Genomic DNA, 21,998 nt, shown 5'->3' with positions numbered 1-21,998 from the left:
GTTTCACTTCACCAGTCAAAAGCTAAAACAGGGATTGTAAATGGCTGTGAAACAAATACCAGTAAGCAACCTATAGTAACAAACGAGACTGGGAAAAACAAACCAAACACCCAAACATATGAAAATAAATAAATCAACAGTTGCCAATGAAGCAATATCTTTCAATATGGGATAGCATAATTGCATTTGAGTTAAAGCAAATGTCTTACAATGTTTAAGAATTGTATCACATGTAACGAACGTAGAATTTAAATGAAAATATACTGTTATACAGTTTGTCATCGTTGTCACATTGGCAAATCTGATATTAAAATCTTCTCGAAAGAAAACAATATGGACACTGGATATGTCCCTTCAGAACTTTAGCAATTATCTTTAGTTGAACAGCAACGTATAAGCCGAAAATCACCACTGATGTATATTCATATGCTTAAGCATGGGGGAATTGCGGCAAATGGCCATCGTGTTACATCTCCACAAAATGTTAGTGAAACATGTCAAATTTTGCCGAAACTTTCAAGAGATATTCAGATAATTTGTGTCCGTAAAACAGGAAATAGTGCAAAAGGCAAAGATTTTAAAGTTAGGCGTTATGTAGTTCAATCTGCACTTTATTGGCTAAAATCCAACAAAGATTCTTAAACAGATATAAGGATAAGTCAAGATAGCCTAAATCTTCTTCCTGAAAATGGGGAAATTAATCTTGAAACAATCGAGAGTAATTTTGATACCATAACTGATAAAGACCAACGGCCAGCAAAATAACAAGTATGATGAAATTAATGGCGTTACTGTTTCGGCTGTTCAACTCCCAGACGAATCAGTAAATATCAGAGATACAATTGAATGTATCTTACAAGAAATTGCAGATTCTAAAAGTGAAGAAAAATGTTCCAGAAAAAAATAATTAACTATTCCATGGCAAACAAGAGATAATAGTCCAGTTTCAGAGTTTACAACTCAATATTTTTCACTCTTGCATTTCCATGTTTGTTTCCCAATTGTGTAGGTGACTTTCACATAAATCGGGCAAGAACTTGCTTTTCAATGGGCAGAACATTTGATATGGTACACAGATGGTCGTTTTGCACAACATAAGTACTTCAAGTTCATAGTTCATATTATTATTTTACGTAAAAGAGCTCTAGAAAAGAGCATATGAATCATGAAACAACAGATCGGTTATGAGCATATGTCAATCACTGACCTTAAGAAAAGAATTAAAAATGGTGATAGTTATATTTCACAAAAAAATCTTGTACTTTGGTGCTTCTCTTTGTGGTACTTTACAATACTGGTTCAGAAGAGCACAAGAATTAAGAGCACTTATTCAGTACCAAATTTATGCTGGCAAAGGACTCCCATCATTTTTCAGCATGCTAGCTGTGCTGAATTTTACTTTGCACCACTAAGGAGACTTCTAACTCAATACAATTTACAAACAACTGGTGAAAATGTTGATCTTCACGACAAAAACTTTTAATATTCTACTTTGCAAAATAACCGTCACATTGTCTCACATTACTTTAACATTCGGACACAAGAATACTTTGAAACTGTAATGAAAACTGCATTTAAGGTTGATACTTTCTGGTACAGGTATGAGTTGCAAAATCCAGAGGCATGAATTATTTAAATGGATTATGTTGGTGATCTGACAGAGAACTACACAATCTTCTTCATGAGGCTTTAAAAAACGGTCTGGATGTATATGTCTGTGCTAGTAAGCTCTCTGAGTGGGCACAGCAAATGCCATGACTGAAATGCATCCTGCCGATTCTGATGCCTCTGGTAATCCAAACAAGGATCTGTGTCCTCCTCCCGAGGGAAATGCACCCGCACCACCTGAAGCAAAAAATCCCCTTTTTTAAATTGTTCATGGTCAGAAGTCAGAGTGAATGTTCTATACTAGAAGACCATTTACTTCTTACAAACAAAATTAACTTGCACCGTTGTTCATCGTACTGCCTAGTTTAAAAAAAAATGATGAAAAACAAAGTCTGTAGAATGGAGTTTTGGTCAGAAAAAAACATGCAAGGTAAAGATATTCGTGATAGTCCCGCATTTGTTAAGGATAAACACGGCTCTCTTAGACTTGAAATGAAAAGAGACCATCAATTTCTGGTTCAGCATTCCCAGTACCATACTCAAGCATGGCGGGAATATGGTGATATATCCTTAATCCTTTCAAAAAGATCACCAGATAATCCATCAATATGTGATATAATTGCAACTGAGAAGTATGTGTCTGGTTATGCATGCAAAGGAAATCAGCCAACTGGAAACGTTGTTGATCTTTTTAATGCAATCGTAAATGCCACTGTTGAAACGTCTAGCACTGATGGCAAATCCCTCTGCACCAAGTTGTTAAATAAAACAATAAAAAGAGACATTTCAAGTATGGAAGCTGCATATGAACTAACAGGTTAACCTTTGTTTCACAGCAGTCACCACTTTCAGTCAATCAGCATGTCTGGGTCCAGGGTACTTGGCAACACTTGCATAAAAAGTACACCGCCTGAGAAAGAAAAAAGCTCTTGGTATGAAGTTATATGCAACAAAGGCAAAGTTCCTGTGATAGCTGGTAACAGTACAAAAGCAGTATGGCCACTCAGTGATGAATACTCAAGACCATAATGCTTTTGCATTGGCCAGACTGGAGGAAGTTAGATGATATAAGAGGAACAAACACTTGGACTGCGGTCCGAAGCATGTCCAAACTTTATCAAAGCTGCTATTGAAAGAGGGAAAAAATCGGTTTGTTCCTGAACAACAATGTGAGCCTAAAGAAATCATAATAGAACAGCCAGAATGTGTGGAGACATTAAGACCAAATAACGAATTTGTGTCAAATGATGATGAATATACTTTTGATAATGGTAGTCCAAACTATGATTGGGGACAATGTTCATACAACTATCCAGATGGTTTAGGCATACACTTTTTGGAGTCTTTAAAAAATGAAGACTGGCCTAACAACCACATTGACTATGAAAATGTAGATTTATCTAATATGAACTCAAAACGGAAATGTGCATTTAGTATTATTATGACAACACTTCAAAACTGTAAAAACAAGTTACCCTTTACACCTCTCCGACTAGTGGTCAGTAGAACTGCTGGTTCTGGCAAGTCGTTCCTCATTTAAAGCATTACTTGTTGTTTTGTATTGTGCTGTATTTTGCTGTTTTGTACTGTTTCGGCAATCGGTCACTTGCCATAAATAAAGGACCAACCAATTGTTTGTAATAAGATTTCCATACTGCTCCAGCAGCTGGACTTTCACTTCTTTATATTGTTGATGAGAGGTCTCTAATTGGGTATACAACATTGGAATGGATTGAGTTTCATGCCAAACATGGAATAACTAATGTGACAGCTGAATGGGGTGGGCTTCCCGTTGTTGAATTTTTTGGAGATGATTTACAATTACCACCTGTTCTTGATTCTCCCGTTTATCATTTCAATGGCAAAATACCAGCAGCCATTCATGGTGCTTTGGTATGGCAACAGTTTTAGAAGAATTTCATTTGGATACCATTGCTCGTCAAAATGAGGAACAGAAACACTTTAAAGACATTTTAATGTCACGTAGAGACTACCAAATTACTCAAGAAAATGCCACATGGCTTAACAGTTTCAATGGAATGACATCAAACGTCGTTATACTAACAATGTGATGAAAAACATTATACAAAATACCCTTTTGTTTTCCCTACTCATGCTTCTGAATACAAACATAATATGCATCAGCTTGAGACAATCAATTCTGAATTTCATGTTGCTAAGATACCCAATATTGATCATGTCCCTCATGCCTTGAGTGTCAAGACCATGGTTTAATAAGAGTGCTCTTTCTATGCAGAGGTGCAAAAGTCATGCTCACCTGCAATCTTAATGTGTCCTATGGTTTGTTCAATGGCTCCATTGGGACCATTGTTGACATTATATACTATAATGGTACCAAACCACCTCTTTGTCAACCAGATGTTGTTATGGTGCATTTCCCAAGGTACACAGGACCACTTTTTATGAAAGACAACCCATGCATTGCCCCTCATGTACATGCAGAAAGAAAAGTAGAATGTTGTTGTCATGGTTGCAAACGCAAACAATTACCTTTAAGGCTTGCATGGGGTACAACAATTCACCGATGTCAAGGCATTACAATCGGACATTGTGAACCAAATCGCTACCTAGTTATTGATCCAGGTACAAAGTTGTTTGATTCAAAGAATCCTGGAGCACTCTTTGTAGCAGTTTCAATGGCAAAAACTGCTGGGGATCAAAATGAAATTCCAGACTTTGTTTGGCATCCAAACATATTGGTTAATGAAGACAGGTTATGTCACATTGTTGATACAACTCGAACTAAGGCAAGGTCAAATGAAATTAAGCGATTGTCAAAACTTGCCCAACAAACAGGAAGAAAATTTGCTCAATTGATTAATGATGGTGTTTTCTAAAATCTACTGTCGACTTCTTTCAACACCCACTTCCAAGAAATACAAGGTACAGTAGAATGAATGTATTAAATACTTTCAAGTAAGTTTGGTGGGTAGCATGTCAGCTACTAACCAATCTACTGAGAAGTTGATTTAATACTTGCTAGTGTTCATGTTTTTACTAAACCACAATATAAATTCTATAATTCAATAAAGTTATGTCATGTCTCTAATTTCTTACCCGATAGATACACTTACAATTGCTGTTAATATAATTTCAGGTTAATTTGATGAAATTAACGAGTAGAGTAAAATAATGTTATTTCAAATTATAACTGTTCATCATTCTTTCATACACCACGAATGCTGTTTGGTTTCCATTATATTTTTTGTTGGCATTAATGATTTCTTGCAAATAAAGCTAACATGCTGGCGAAGTGAAACACAATTTTTTTTTCATAATTACTATCCCGGATCATGATATCTTTGATAATTGCATTGATCTACATTTTTCCTTAAAAATACAATTTCGTTTATTACACATAAACAACATTTATTTACCCGAATGACATGCAGTAAAACGATCCACGTTTGACATATCCTAAATCCCGTTCTTTTTCTTGATCATACAATACCCTTGGTATTATCACAAACAGTATAAACTTACATACTTTTTAATTTTATCAGCATATTCTTGTGTTGTTGCTTTTTCATTATTTGATATCTTTGGGTCAGTGTTACTATTGTTGTGTGTTTTGTATGATACACAAAATATTATAAATTTGCATAACAATACTGTCTGTCTGTCTGTCTGTCTGTCTGTCTAAATAGGTGGAATATCAAATGTCACATTAACATTTAAGTTTAAATTTTTGGTGGGTGACATGTCAGTCACTAACCGGATCCAATTAAAACATAACAATCAAATAATACTCCAACAACAAACTCTAACTGTACACACATATATACTTTTCCTATGTATTATCCTTTTTTTTGAACGATAACCAAAATACATTAAAAGTATTAATCAAATATCAAAATTATGCCCATGCAAAATTAATGCTGGTAGGTGACGTGTCAGTAACTTGCAAAAGCAATAAAACACAAATACTCGCCAAGACCAACATTGAAACAGGATGCTCTCACACAGTTAAGAAGTACCCAATGACTAAAACAGCACCAAGCAAAGGTAGGTACAAATCTTATTAAAAAATGTTTTCCATACATTTTATAACAAGTGATTGACTATTGTTCTTTTATTATACTTGAAATCTGTATTACTATTTATTTTTTATTGAACCAAACTTTTTTATTATCTTTTTTATTATCGTTAATGTTCTAAGTTGTGTGTTTCCAATTTAAGCCTCACCATAGACAAGGGCTCATAACCAGTTTTCAAACACAACATGTGCAGCCTGCAAGATGAGTCGTGAGTATAATTTTTAATGTTTTTATAATCACACAGTAATTTTTAAATAATTAAGCTTTTGCCCGTAAATTAGGTAGCACCTATTATCATATTACTCGAATAAGTATTTGGGAAGCCGATATAAACTGAAATAAGCAATAAAAATTGTGTTAATGCATGGATGAAAAGAATATATATATATATCAATTACTACAATCAGAATACAAAGTGTATTGTAACCTTCATTAATATTGTGATACTGCTACCATTTTTACATGTGTACGGGTAACAGACGATATGAAATAGCTATCCTCTATTCATGTTGGTAAAATACTAAACTTGTAGTTCAATCTGATTTAGTGTATGGCATATTATAATTTATGCAATAATTTGCTTGTTTACTTTTGTTCTGTATGGACATTCTATAAACTTCGGTTTCAACTATACGGTAAGTGCATTTTTCCTATTGCGTCAAATATATTAGCCTATATTTAATATTTAATTATGTGTGCAATTGTATTCAACAAATGAATTTTGATTCGATTCTCTTTTCTTGTGTTAGAGTTTTATCAAACAACCGCCAATGCTACAAATGAGTAAATTAAACTACTATTTTTTCATTAAAAACACGCTTTATGAGCTATACACCCAGCATATCGAAATTACGTCACAATCTTAACATTAAGGACACTTAATTTAAAGGATTCCAACTAACAAGTTGGAAGTTAATTTGATTTCATAGTCTGTTATGAATCGGTATAGACTATAAAGATATGTAGACTACTATATCAGCGTCCATTCAAGAACAAGGGACCGAACATACAGTGATACGAGTAAATGTATGTTTGAAGTTAAGTTTCGGCTTTGTCAACTGTGCGAAATAGTATCGAATTGCGTGAACTCGTTGTATTCTAAAATAGTTTTAACACATAATACACAATAGCACATTGTAAAGCATGTGACTTAGTAATTTGATATTGCAAGCATCGTCGAACGACAAGAAAATTAGCTATAGAGGGGAAAGGAATTTGAATGTTAGAATAGAACCTATAACTTAATTTTATCTTACGGCAAATTCACGTAGATCATTTGTACATAAAATTATGCAAACAAGTGATATACGAGAAAACGGGAATTATTTATTACTAGTTTCTGTAGCTACACCTTTTTACTAACATTAACACATTAAACAGCAGACGATTGATTTCTCTCAACGCATATGTGTCGTTGCATGCTCTCTCATACACCTCTGCAAAGGTCTCAGCAGCCATGAAAACAGGAATCTTGCTCAAACCGAATAAACGTATTTAAAGTTTATTAACGGGTATAAACCTGTCGATTCTAAGGAATCATTTTGGAACTATTGTATTGCTATTTTACGCCGATGGAATCATTCCGCTCAATTCGCTAATTCAAACAAAATACAAATGGAGTGACTTGAGCGCACTGCTTCGAAGGCAAACGTGTATTTAGGGATTGGCGACGGTAGGTTTTGTTGTATTTATCGAATAAATAAGGGGACCTCATTGTAATTTTGTTAGCCATATACGGGGAGAGCATTGTTTTCCATTCAACTACTTTTTTCATGGTTAGAATGTGATCAAATCTGTTTAATAAGTGTAGTATGGTTTAAATATTATGACTATAACACAGTGGCCTTTAAGAAAAGTACTCTATTAATACTATGCATATATGCGTATATATGTATAGTATTTTTTCTTTAGGGTCCCTGTTGAAGTAAGTAGTAGAGCTGCTGAACATTATTCTCATGGACCTATTTGTGTACTTTAAAATTAAAAAATATTTCAGCATGTAGGCTTAATAATTATTCTTCAATAGATGACGACTGAATATGGCACAGATGACTACAGGGATAAATATACCTGAAGTAAACCTTGGAGGAAAAGTTCACCCAGTACAGGGCTCGAACTCACAACAGTTGGAACACTAGCATAGGGATCTACCAACTGAGCTATATTACCCATGCATAACTCACTCCTTCATTAAAACTTTAAGCCGACACAATTATAAACCCAGGACAAAAAGTGCTCACTAGTGATTTAAGTTTATGACCGTGAAGACTGCTTGTCAAGACTGCTATGTTTTTGATAATCAATATGCTCTTATTCACATTATTATCAAGCTCCCATTGATGTGATGTAAAATGAATTATTTGTTACATTCAACAACCATATCCCCATAATAATGAATTTAGACCGTTATTTGATATTATTGTAGGTGATGTTTTTAACCGTGTGCGACTTCTAGTCATATTGCACTTAAGTTACCACAGTCATGAACAGATTTTAACAGAATTTGTTTTATAGACTGATTGTTAATTTTGAAAAGTCAAGTGGGCACTTAACATAGAATCAAATTTGTATGTCCATATGTATGCTACAAATACAAGTGTCCGTGTTTATTGTGTGATATTGATTTATTAAACACACAAATAAGAAACGAATTAAATAAATATTTAAAAAAATCATAATATGAACATATGATAATATCCTTGGCATGTTCTGCATTGGAATGATATTCTGGAGTTCAAGATCCAATTTGTTAGTGGTTGAATAAACAGCTACACATCTTTTCGCTTGTAGTACACATGAACCGCTTTCAGATTTTTTCAAGAACATTTAACTTAATATTTAGTTGCTGAAGTATTTAGTTGAACAATCACATTTTGTTCAATCATCATGTTTTAATGTACTCAAACTTTCTTCTTCCGAGTCTTGTCAATTTAACTTTATTTGTCTTATGCTCGCAACAAAACACTTCAAATAGTCTTCAAATAATTTGCAATTTAATGGGTGTCGCCATTTTGAATGGTATGATCATGTGACTTAAAAGCACTTAAAAGTAAGGACTACTTTCCGAGCCCGTCATATAGGTGAATGTAATGTAACCGTCGTGCAAAGAGATTGCCGATTTATTGCAAAAGAGGATTCCGAAGGTTTTTGATGTATCACGATTGATTAAACATGCGTTTTAATTCCCTTTTATTTGTTTAATTTGAGTTGCAATGCTATGAAGTTAAATTGTATTTACACTTATATGTATCATAAATATTGTTGCGCCGAGTGTGAGGTTGAGCGCTCCTAAACCGGTTTAAACCCCCAATGCTTTGCATTGACCGTTCCAAGGTGGTGACCCCAGCTTTATTCTTCTATGTGTGTATGTTGTTTCGTATTGTGCTGTTTCGTACTGTTTTGGCGATTGGTCGCTTGCCTTAAATAAAAGACCAACAAATTGTATATAATGAAAATGCAATACTGCACCGATTCCCAGTATATGCTATTATTCGACATGTGTAGGTTTAAATCGGGTACCGGGCGACACACATTGATACCATAGGGAATGTCGGCCTTATCACATCGCTATCTAATATTTACGTTGGCTACACGCGTGACGTACATTTCTATCTTATTTATAGTTGGTCTAAATCTAGAACGCTACAGTGTTCTTATATAAGGGTTCATAAGGTGAATATGCTTATTAACTTCTGTTCGACATAAACATGGTATAATCATCAGTTAAAAGTATAAGGTAAGTGAATTGTTACTATGGCTTCAAATATATTAGTATGTATTTAATAATACATTACGATGCTTTTTAACATATGTATGCACTCAATAAAACAATTTTAAAGCGATCCTCATTTCTTCCGTTTGAGTGTTTATCGTAAACTCATAAAGTATTTTTTGCAATCGTGAATGACGAACTATACGCCAAGATATTCACAATCGTAGTTTATAGCACACGTGTTTTACAGGAGTAAAAATAACCATTGCAGTTAAATTAAATAACGGGTTGGGGACGAATATTAATATCTCGGTATCAGTTTAAAGTTTGAAACTGGTAGTTAATTCATTTTCATGGGCCGTTATGATGAGGTATAGACAATAAAACAGGTAGGCTTTATTATCGGAATATGTATCAAAACCTGCTTTTCCGCAACAGCGAAATTAATTTACACAATAACACACAGGTAGGCATTCGACGCAGTAACTTGCGGTTGAAAGTATCGACGAACCGAACGAAAGATAAGCTATACAGCTGGAAAGAAATTTTAATGTTAGTGTATGTATGTGTCTTGTTCTGTGTAAATTAGGCAAAATGCATGTGCGTAAAATGTCGTTCCAGATTAGCCTATGCAGTCCGCACCGGCTAATCAGGGACGACACTTTCCGCTTAGGTGGTATTTTTCGTTTAAAGGACGTCCGTTTTACCGAAAATCTAGTTCAAGCGGAAAGTGCCATCCCTGATAAGCCTGTGCGTACTGCGACACTTTACGCACATGCGATTATGCTCATTTTCTCAGAACACGACACATATGATAACGATTAATTAACCTGACGACAGTAACACATTATTTCTTTAATTAGTGTAGACCAAACCGTAGAATGCGATTAGATGGAAAACAACATTTACCAGTTTCTATAGCTAAACCTTTTTCTAATATGTACTAATATATCAGTCGAGTGCGTCTCTGGCATACCATTTAGAGAACATGACGAAATTCAATCGTTTTGAAGATTCTCGAACTCTAGTTTTCTCTATCACTGGGCAAACCGCATACATGCATTTCCGTAGAAGTAACTACTTTACGAATTGCAATGAACAATACAAAGTATTTAACGTTTTTCAGAGACTTCCTCGCAGATGTTCGATTTTTTTTCAAACATTTAACTGAGAGAAATAGCTTATCAAAACTGTACAACTCTATTTGGACTTATGTAACATATTTATATGGAAGCACATATTATGTGGACCAAATTTCTAATGAACACTATATCTTTTATATTCCGATTGATGCTTATTATAGTGTGTGATACTAATTTGAATTTAAATCGCTTGAAAAATGCTTCCGAAAACATTAAATATGTTCACCCTTGCAATTGAGATTTATGTTGGAATATTATAATTCAGGTTTATCTAAAATGGGCAGCGGACCGTCGTTTCCAATTGTCCCAATGACACGGGATAAAATCATCCTGATCACCGGTGCGAACTCCGGCCTCGGGTACGAAATCGCCAAGTGGTCGGCAATGATGGGGGCGACCGTTATACTCGCGTGCCGCTCCGAGTCTAAAACAAGGGAGGCTATCGCTAAAATGAACCAGGAGTTTCAAGCGGAAAAATCTAAGGAGAGCTCCCAGTTGTCCGAGAACACAACTTTAGCGCTTGGGTTTATGCACCTCGACCTAGCGTCGTTCGAATCTGTGACGAACTTCTGCGAAGCATTTAAGAAAAGCGGACGAAAACTTCACGTACTGTTCTGCAATGCCGGTTTGGGGTGGATTCCTTTCCAAAAAACAGCAGACGGCTTAGAAATGTTATTGCAGGTAAATTATCTCAGTCACTTTGTAATGATCGCCAAATTGCTTGGCGTCATGCAACAGTCCGGACCAGACTGTAGAATTCTGCTTATGTCCAGCATCATGCACAAAAGGGGTACTTTCGATTTAAAGACCATAAACTATTCCGGACCACCCAACGACTTTTCAAGCATGAACTACTACGGAAGATCCAAACTCTACCAGATTATGCAAGCCGCCGCGATGGGTCGCAGGATTTCCGGTTCCAACGTTACTATAAATAGCATCCATCCGGGCGTTGTCGACACTCAATTTTACCGTGATTGGGACACAGGAATAAGGAAGTGTTTACTGTGCTGTATGCAGTTTTCAGGGATGGCAAGGTCGTCATTTCAAGGTGCCAAATGTTCCATCGACCTCACTGTTAACCCCAAACATGCCGGGATGAACGGACTCTATTGGGTGGATTGTAAAATCGTCACACCCAGCAGCGTAGCGCGCAACAAGCAGAAGCAAGAAGAATTGTGGGAAACTACAATTGGCTTCATTCGGCCATATTTAAAGGAAGAAGAGTTGAAGCGAATCAATGGCGAAATTAAGTGATTTAGTCTGTATAAAAACACTGGGTTTTATTCGATAACGTTTACGGAAATGGTTATTTTGTCATTTGAAAAATTGTTTACATTTGAAATAAGAAAAAGAATTACTAACGATGGTTACTATTCTCCTCCTGCTCCTCCTCCTCCTCCTCCTCATCAGCATCATCAACAACAACAACAACAACAACAACAGCAACACATCGTAATAATTATAATCAATATAATAATAAAAAAGAAATAATAATAATAATATTATTTTTAGTAGTAGTAGTAGTAGTAGTAGTAGTAGTAGTAGTAGTAGTAGTAGTAGTAGAAGTAGTAGTAGTAGTAGTAGTAGTAGTAGAAGTAGTAGCAGAAGTAGTAGTAGTAGTAGTAGTAGTAGTAGTAGTAGTAGTAGTAGTAGTAGTAGTAGTAGTAGTAATAGTAAAAGTAGTAGTAGTAGTAGTAGTAGTAGTAGTAGTAGTAGTAGTAGTAGTAGAAGTAGTAGTAGTAGTAGTAGTAGTAGTAGGAGTAGTAATGGTAGGATTAGTATTAAACCCATTCAATTTTTATAAAAGTATTCTTTTATGTATTATATGAAAATGTGTATGCCATTATTTTCATAAGTTTTAATTAAAAGCAAGCCCAAAAACTTAACGAGAGTACGAGAGTATAACGATTGATATTGACGAGTCGGTTTAAGGAGAAGGGAATCGACGAATCGTGGCCTATGCGAGTCGTATTTTTAGTGCGGCCTTTAATGCTCACGCCTCAATTGAAAAGCACGTGTTCATATTACACGATGTTTACTGTGAGTTAATTAACACAAACGCTGCAAGTTACACTTGGTCGGTGGATATATGCATAAAAGTATGACGAATCTGGCGATTAATTAACAGGTACTAATTACAATTGTTTTAAGTAATCTGATGTAGTTGACTTCTAGTTCGAACACGACATCAATCATGCAATAATTTATATATTGTTTCAAATACACTTCTAAGAGCCTTGCTAGTTGCTTAAGTTATATCATAAAAGGGCACCGAGTGTATTGTGCAATTATCTAAAGCTGTGGTAACTTGGATGACTGCACGTTATTTCAATTATTTTACGGTCACTATTTCCATATGGGTAAACCATGTTCGGAAGTTTGAACAAAAGTTGCTTCCCTATTGACTGTAAACGATAAACTGGAAATCACTATTTACTTGTAATTAAACTTAAATTAATAATGAAATTGATAATTTAATCAATCAAACTTGATAAAACACCCTATGTGTTTTGCATTGACCCAAGGTCATGCAAGGTGGTACCCTTGGCGTGTATCACGTGATTGATGCCTGTTTTATTCCTATTTATGTTTTGGATATTGTAAGTTGTTGATTAAGTCAATAACAGTGTGCAACGTACATATACAGATACTATAAAGGCATTCAGTTTGATGATCGTATACAGGGAATGAAGCATCATATAAGTTCTATGTAATACAATTGATGTTTGACAGAAGCGACTTCATTCTTCTAGATCTAAATGAAGTGGTCGGGGATTGATTAATGAAGCGGCCGGGAGTTGGTTAATGTAGTGGCCGGGTGTTGATTAATGAAGTGGCCGGGTGTTGATTAATGAAGTGGCCGGGTGTTGATTAATGTACAAATTTTGTACGAATGTTGCATTTCGGTAATATGTCTTTTACTTGATGCCAAAGTAACTGGTTCTGCAAATACAACTTCTCAGCTGCTGACACTTCTTATGTTTGGCGTTGGTTTCTGTTCACCAATAAGTATACATTATTGAATTGAATTAGTATTTCTAACTTATCTACTGAGCGCGGTTGAAGAAATGCGTTGGATGTTCAAATTCAAAACGTAATTGTATCCATTATTTATACACGAATATGTACCTGCTCTCGATGCGTACTGTATTGCACTTTTGTATCAGATTACATAAGCACATTTCGAACAATAAGCAAGGTTATTATCCCCACGCTTTTTGAAAAGCGTGGGGATATTGTGGTTATCTCCGTCGTCTGTCCGTCCGTCTGTCCGTCCGTCCTGGCCACTATCTCCTCCTACACTATAAGCACTATAACCTTGACACCTACACACATGGTAGCTATGAGCATATGTGCGACCCTGCACTATTTGGAATTTTGATCTGACCCCTGGGTCAAAAGTTATGGGTGTTGGGGTGGGGCCGGGTAAGAGTTTTTCACTCATTTTTATGTGATGTATTTTAACATTGGCCATAACTTTTGCAATATTGAAGATAAAGACTTGATATTTGACATGCACGTGTATCTCATGGAGCTGCACATTTTGAGTGGTGAAAGGTCAAGGTCATCCGTCAAGGTCAAAGGTAAAAAAAAACATCCAAGGGAAGTAATAAGCTTTAAAGGGAGGTAATTAATGAACCTGCCAAATGATAATTAAAAAAAGATAAAATCAAAGCGGTGCAGTAGGGGTATTGTGTTTCTGACAAACACATCTCTTGTTTTATGTTATTTTACATTAACTTCTTCATTTCTACACCGTTTTACTTCCAATCGATACTGAATATCTCTTATGACAATACGGTAAATCTCAACTATGCATGGCCCCATTACCAACCCTGGGGCGGCGCCCCTCTGGGTCAAACATGCGGCTTGGGGATACGCGTCGGCCTCTGCCGCGCCATTTCTAATTTAAACCCGGGAATAAACCGAGCGTGGTACCGCTGTGTGGTTATCAAACCGAGCGTGGTACCGCTGTGTGGTAATCAAACCGAGCGTGGTACCGCTGTGTGGTAATCAAACCTCATTGAAGCAACACTAGGTTAACGTCCATGATGTCTTTGAATGAATTTAGTTTAAAGTGTAGTAAAAGGGTCTAGGTAACGAAAGGTCTGTCTTCTCCAGGCGATATTGGTTCAGCATAAGATACCAGGGTGCAGAATCAACGAGGTTTTCAGGGATTTACACACGGGCTGGACAGAATGTAAACATAACGTTTAGAACTTTATTTTTGCAAATATCTCAAGTTATTGAAATACCTTTGCAAAAATCTATAGTGCATACAAGACAGTTTTTCTTGCAGAATGTACCGATATCTTAAGGTATAAGAATAAATCTTTGAATACGTCTGAAATCGGTGACAAAAATTCCTGTTGCGTGAAACAAAACAGTGTTCAATAAATGCAGTAAACTGGAATTTTGAACAAGAACACATGCTTATAAAATAAAGTAATTCTGGTGTAATTTTGAAATCAAATTACATAAGCAGCATAAAAATCTGTCTTTTATGTACTAGTTGAAATTTTTAAAGGGGCCTTTTCACAGATTTTGGCATGTTTTGAACTTTGTCATTAAATGCTTTATATTGATAAATGTAAACATTGGATCTAAAAAGCTCCAGTAAAAACCAAGAATAAAATTAAAAAAAGGAAAAAAGTAGCCCGCAGCAGGGCTCGAACCAGTGACCCCCGGGTCCTGGAGTAAAAACCAATTATACCGCTCGGACATCCTGCCAAGTATGTATGAGAAACGTATTTTATACTTTATATAAGCAATCCTCGTAGTTTCTCAAAATTAAACGACAACAACAGAACTCTCCAAATTATTCAATCGTTTCGCGTTGCAACGATTTATAATTTTCAGGTTTTTAAATCGTGAAAAGATGCATATAATGGCTATATTAGACCATGGTAAATGTTCAGTATTACTGTTTTTTCACAAATATTCTTACTAAAACGAAAATTTGCGAATCTGAAACAACTTTTTTCAATTTTGTCAATTTACCAAAACGTGAACAGATCCCTTTAAGGAAACTTATTATTTTTTATATTTGAAATAAAGCACGACTTACCGTCGTCTTAAAGTCCAGTAGAGTTAAAAGATGGAACGCCAAAAAGTCACGTGATCCTGCACCTTTGATACTACGATAATAGGTGCTACCTTATTTACGGGCAAAGACCTATAGATAACATGTATTTTATAGGTCTTTGTTACGGGCAAAGCTTATTTGATAACCATGTAATGTAATAAAAATGTGGACATTATTGTACAAAACATCATAATTGTTTAAATAAAACAATATTGCATCAAAACAATAAAATCTTATTTTTGCTGGATTAAGCGTTTTACATTTGCCAGGCTTTTAGATCTAATATTGTATAATTGTGTGCTTATTTAGACTCTTAAATTCAAAGATAGTTCGGCGGTTGCGGCGTATATGGTTTCCGCTTAGCGTCTCGAAGGTCTCGGTATTGATCCTTTGAGTGGAAGCGTTTTTTAGATCACCCTTTAGAAACCAAATACTGGTCCTACCCAGGAAATAGATCGTTTTAGTATGTCTTAATTCAATTAAAGCTGTTGATTCTTGCATAACATGATTTAATTTAGGTTACCAAAATAATGTAATGTATCAAATCAGTTTTTATTATAAGGATTATAAATGTATAATGATGTATCACTGAGGGACAGCATACTTGTTTTGCAATTGCCTACTTTATATTATGTCGTCACAAAAAACAAGCAACTTTAAAGCAATTCATAAAGCACAGTCTGAACTGCATACACGTTGTTTGTTGCTGTATATTTAAGATTTGAATGCAATCAAAATGTCATATAATCCATATTTTTTATTAATACATTCTAATAACACATTGAACAATGCTGCTTTTGTACAGCGTATTATACATTTATCATGGAACAACACGTAACAGCCAAATTATGTATTCACAATAAACAGGAAATTATATTAATGAATTAATTTAACAAGCTCGTTGCTACTGTACACTGTCATACTAAACATGATCACAACACAGTAGTCTAGGTACTAAGTGCTTTTACATACTCATCGCAAGTTTTGTATCACTAGTATTAAATTTATTTGCAGGCACTGGTCGACATACAGACTAAATTTGCATGGGAACAATTGTTTGTTTGTCCTCAAATCGTTAATTTAATAACCCGCTGACAATGTTTGAACATCTGATCTTTATAATTCGATTGCTGATTTTGTTTACAGACAGATACACATCTATGCACTCTAAAAATCTATGCAAGTTCACATATGTTCCATCGAGGTAAACCAACAAAACCAATTAATGAGATCACCATAGCTAATATCTTTATTCCTTGGAAACTTTTATTTTTCATGAATCCTTCCTTTGTTGGTTTATGGAAACTTAATCGGTCGGTTTTGCTCAACAGTCTCAGAATGGCTCGTGTGATTCCCAGCACTATGCAGATCAGCTTCTAAAAAAGGAAAAAAAACACTTAAAATTTGATAAATGATGCAGAAGTTTTGTAAATGTCAATTTTATTGATTTTGATTTTGAACAGTCTGGAAGATTTTGGTACGAACAGCCAACAGTATTTTATTTTATTTAATTTAGCGGTCTAAGGCCTAATCTTTATATAGTGATGATAAGTAACCTAGCAGCAAATAGGCAATGTGCGAGCAGACGAAGTGTTAACAAGTTGAACATAAGCTAAGATACTGACAAGTTAATTTTGAATATTGATAACGTTTGTAAACAAACGTTTTTCTGATGGATTTATACCACAACGTTCTTCAATATCGCTCATCACATGTACACTTAGAGCGAATGGAATTTGGGTCACATAATCTGACAAGTAAACAGACCGTATGGTGGTTCAAACCGCGTGAATACAGATGCTTTTTTTTAAACAAGCGTTAACTGATTTATGAGAATAAAAATAAAAATAAGATGCAAATAAATTCAAAATAAATCGGTATTCATGCTATACATTTAAGGCGGTTTATATTAACCAAAATTGTGTTTGGAAAAAGTTATTGCGATTTATGAAAAACCAGTCTGGGACTATGGCTTATTGCCTTAAGGCCGGGAAACAGAAAACAGGAAACACATCAAATGAGAGCAAAAACTCGCATTTTGGCGGTGAAAACCTATAATGCAAGAAGATAGAGAACAATGCGCTTCAAAACAATGACCTTCCTGTCATTTCGTCTTGAGGTGCATAAACGGGTGAAATAGCATTTGTAGGAGTGTCTATTTAGCTAATTGATTCGTGATTTGCATCGCGAAAATACATGACGCGGGCAGTACAAATTGAGCCTGGTAATATAGGTTTTGTATTAAACAAACTGATACAAATAGCAGTCAACACCCGCCGCTGCCCGTATGATTAATCACGAGCTCCCCACACTTTTCTGACATTTTTTTGATACCAAAGAAATACGAATTTGATAAAATAAAACTACGAAAAGCAGAAACAAGGCTCAGTGTGTTCGTGCAATACGTCGTCCTATAAAGAAAGGGCATTTGTAATTTTTTTAATGCAACACGTTATGCGCAAGAAAGGCTGGTTTGTGTAGTTATGCTTTTTTATTTAACTAAGAAACTTTCACATGGTTATGACATCTGGAAATACACCGTGTATTGGTATACGTGCGATCAAAACAATTTTTGAGATCTTCCAGACGCTTATGGAGTGTAAATAACAGACGCACACTATTATCCAGACGATATTCATCATCTATCGCAAAGGACGCTTATTGAAAAGCACACATTAAATGATGTTTTATAAATTGTATAGCATAACACGCATATTAGAATCAGCTGCCATGAAGCGCAGTGGATGGAAAACGCGCCTCTCACCTTGGCGACCCGGGTTAAAATCCTGGAAATCATAACACGCAAATTAGAATCAGCTGTCATCATCTACCACAAAAGACGCTTACTGAAAAGCACACATTAAATGACGTTTTATAAATTGTATAGCATAACACGCATATTAGAATCAGCTGCCATGAAGCGCAGTGGATGGAAAACGCGCCTCTCACCTTGGCGACCCGGGTTAAAATCCTGCTCCCGCCGCATATGGGTTTGGTTGATTGTCACCATACCGTACAGAAACAGGTATTGAATATCTTTTTATAAAAACTAAATGGCTGGAAATAGCAGCGTATAAGTTAGGAGGACTGAGTCACAATCCGGATCCCACCTGGTAAGCAAAAGGACCTCATAATCTTAGAAATACACACACATACGCGCGTCTCAGAATCATACAAGTGCCTTTCGCTTTATAGAGTGATAATCGAATTGAAACGCAGCAATTTCATTCCTTAACGAATACGGACTTTGCATTAGCATCAATTAATGTAAACTCGATTGAGAATATCTTTGACAGGAAAAAGCTAGTGTTTTTTGGTCAATTATGTCGTTTACCAAACCAATACCTTGCCAAACAAGTGTTCATTAACAGACTTGTACGATACCTGAATAACGACAAACAAACTAAAGGCTACGTTCCGGAAATCTACAGACTGCTGTATAAATACCAACTGCAATCGTGTTTAGACGGGTATTTACAATCAGGTTTGTTCCCGTCTAAGCAAGCGTGGAAACAGATGCTCCAACGATCGGTATCCGCTCCGGAACATCACAGACAGTTGGAAAGTATCCGGGACGTGTGTCCCACATTGAACCTTGATGATGTTCTACACGTAGATAAGCCCTCGTCCCTCTGGAAAATATCCCGGATTTCGCCTAAGCTATCGCCCTTAATAGCCACCCTGATGGCACAACTGGGAGGATTCCTCTCTAGATCGTACCCAACAGTGTGCTCATTGTGTGGGATACACACGGAAAACAAACTACTTCATTCAGTGTGTTTTTGTTCGAGAAGGGAACTGTTACGTGACTCACTTTGGGATGCTGTCATTTACCAAAAGGGGTCTCAGTGTTTTATTAAATTAATACGAAAGACACCATTAGAACAAATCGTAACGTTGTTTCAAATGACGCTATCAACTACAGATGACAATCGCCTGAATAATCAATTAGCAATCCTATTGCTGAGACTAGTTTGTTAGTTTGTGAGTGTCTAATTATAAAATCGTCTCTCTATTGTTGTTGATATGCATGTACATATATTAATATACACATATTATTATCTATTGTATACATTAATGATGTAAATACTTGTTGTAAATGTGTTAAGCTCTCCATGAATGGAGGAAATAAAGAATCTATCTATCTTAAGGTAGCGCCACTGTAATGGGCACCTTTCCAAGTATAATATAATGCATTATTATTTTCTTAATCAGCATCATTTAACTGACCTACATGCAAATGTTTAGGTAGGCTTTCCATGCTTTAAAAAAAGATATACTGATTTTTTCAAAACCACCCCCACGCTCGGCTTTTGTCCAGTTATTTGCACCCCTGGGGTATATGAATGTTCCATAATTCATCCAATTTTCCAAATATGGGCATGCAGTTGGTGTGTACAGATGCAGTAAAGGTGTTTAAAGTTTAAACAAGATGAAATAAGTATTCTTTTACAGACATTTATTTTTTATAACTTGTTATCTACATACGGAAGAGCGCCATGAAATGTAAGTGGTTTCAGACAAGTAGAAATCGGGTTGGTTAAAAACAAAGTGTCATACAATTCAAAATAGTATCATTTAAGTAATATTTTGAACTTAGATTTTATAGATACACTATATACAGCAAAAATACCAAGAAATAGACAGATTTACCGTTTACTTTTTGAAATAAAAATACAAATGCAACATGCATGATTTGTATTTTTAGCACTAAATAACCCAATTCAGCCATAACGTTGTTTAAATTTTAAAAATTGAAGAATATGCATAACAGTTGCAGCATATTTAACAATAAACATAGATTATATGCTATATTAAATTAAATTACGTTAGAAAAGAAATAAAACGCGTTGCAAAAAGTATGCTTTGTCGGCAGGATTTGAACCTGCGCGGGAAGATCACAAAAGATTTAAAGTCTATCGCTTTAACCACTCGGCGACGACAACTTCACATTAGTACCTGCTTAAATTAGATATCCATAAATAAACAGGTAAAAAGGCTCTTCGATCTGTGAAGAAATCGCGGGAAATCATTACAGTGGCGCTACCTTAACTGGTGGAAAGCGGAAATTAAGGATGTTAATGTGAATATATGTGGGCACTTCTTCCGACATATATTGGAACATCTGGCTGTGTTGGTTGCACAAAACGAAGTTCAGGGGCACCTGCCCCCCCCCCCCACCCCACCCCGTGCCTGATTATTATTATTAGTGTACAAATGCATTTTTTTGTACAATTAAATCGTCTTACGTGATGACAATGAAAAACATGCTTTAATTTCTTTCAGACTAAGATTCAATGTTCATAGGTAGGTGTCATCGTGATGGATGACAGCTATGTATGTTTATATATTGATATGCTCTACCGTTTGCAATCAGGCTCTTGACCCCGTTTGTCATAATGATTGTAGTTGCTAATGGCCTAAGTGTCCTCGGCATAATTTCGCCATATATCTATAAAGAACTAATCGCACGGATATAAAATCGTTTCCTCGCTTAGAAGTAGTTCCCCCATCAGAAGCGACCGAAAAGAAGAAAAAGGTTGCGAGTGTGAGTGTGAGAGTGAGTAGCGATCAACTTGTTACCATCATAAATGTAACTACGGAATATTTATTATATTTTAGTTTAAAATATATGAAATAGTTTGCTTTCGATAAAGACAATTCTATTAATATAACTAGCTGAAAAGTTTGATTAGTAAAATAAGGCTGCTGTGTTGTAGACTGATTGGGTCCTCGCATAAGAACCCTTTTGCGGGAAGGTATCTTATAAACTTTGAAACAAACACAACCTTATTTGGTCATTCTCTTTGCTTGCAGCGAAGAACACTATTGTGGTCAAGTCATAACAGCGGTCGGGAAGGAAACAGCTGAAGCGGCAATAGAAAGTAAGGGCGCATGCGTAACTTCATCATTGAGCAGATGTGTGTGTTTGGAGAAGTATTGCATCAATGTTAAAAGGCTTTGACTGTTGGCAAATCATGAGCATTGTTTAAGTAATTATGTCATTGATTTCCAATGTTCAAATTCTATGACGGAGAAAATACTTGTACCGACGAAAAAAAAAGTTAATACTTAAGTTTATTCCGTTTGTTTGACATGAAAAGTTGACATGACACAGCATGCATCAATCAAGCCTTAACTTTTAATGTCCGATTTTATGTAAGGCAACTATTTGCCCCTCATTTTCGACCTTCGAGAAAGCGAAAAAACACGAAACTAAGAAGCAAAGTCACGAGTATTCACTTAATTACACGTGTTTAATGCAACCTTGCAACGTAAAGTCTGCATATCGCGTTATGGCTCTCGTGAATATGCAATTCAAATGTCGAAAGTGTTTTTTGAATGGTAGCCTTCAAGAACATACATCGTTTCATTTGTCTGAACAAAGA

At 35.6% G+C, this 21,998-nt stretch overlaps 1 protein-coding gene and 1 long non-coding RNA gene across 4 annotated transcripts; both read left to right on the top strand.

Moving 5' to 3' along the window:
- The first annotated feature begins 4,864 nt into the window (after window positions 1–4,864).
- LOC127848650 (uncharacterized) lies at window positions 4,865–8,466 on the top strand. Its single transcript, XR_008034627.1, has 3 exons — window positions 4,865–5,634; window positions 5,809–5,874; window positions 7,693–8,466. It is a non-coding gene; the product is annotated as an uncharacterized LOC127848650 (long non-coding RNA).
- A 771-nt stretch (window positions 8,467–9,237) lies between these two features.
- On the top strand, window positions 9,238–11,884 carry LOC127848636 (WW domain-containing oxidoreductase-like). Of its 3 annotated transcripts, none has more exons than XM_052381214.1 (2): window positions 9,238–9,402; window positions 10,786–11,884. In XM_052381214.1, exon 2 carries the CDS (start codon window positions 10,797–10,799, stop codon window positions 11,775–11,777), a length of 981 nt encoding a protein of 326 aa, XP_052237174.1. In that variant the 5' UTR covers window positions 9,238–9,402; window positions 10,786–10,796; the 3' UTR covers window positions 11,778–11,884. The 3 variants fall into 3 exon arrangements, with proteins under 3 accessions (XP_052237174.1, XP_052237176.1, XP_052237175.1); XM_052381216.1 differs by having other exon boundaries at window positions 9,267–9,338; XM_052381215.1 differs by lacking the exon at window positions 9,238–9,402 and adding an exon at window positions 9,621–9,767.
- The last annotated feature ends 10,114 nt before the right edge of the window (window positions 11,885–21,998 follow it).

The sequence above is a fragment of the Dreissena polymorpha genome, chromosome 10, assembly GCF_020536995.1.
Source record: "Dreissena polymorpha isolate Duluth1 chromosome 10, UMN_Dpol_1.0, whole genome shotgun sequence".
NCBI lineage: Eukaryota > Metazoa > Mollusca > Bivalvia > Myida > Dreissenidae > Dreissena > Dreissena polymorpha.
This window is presented reverse-complemented; position numbering and strand designations above follow the sequence as displayed.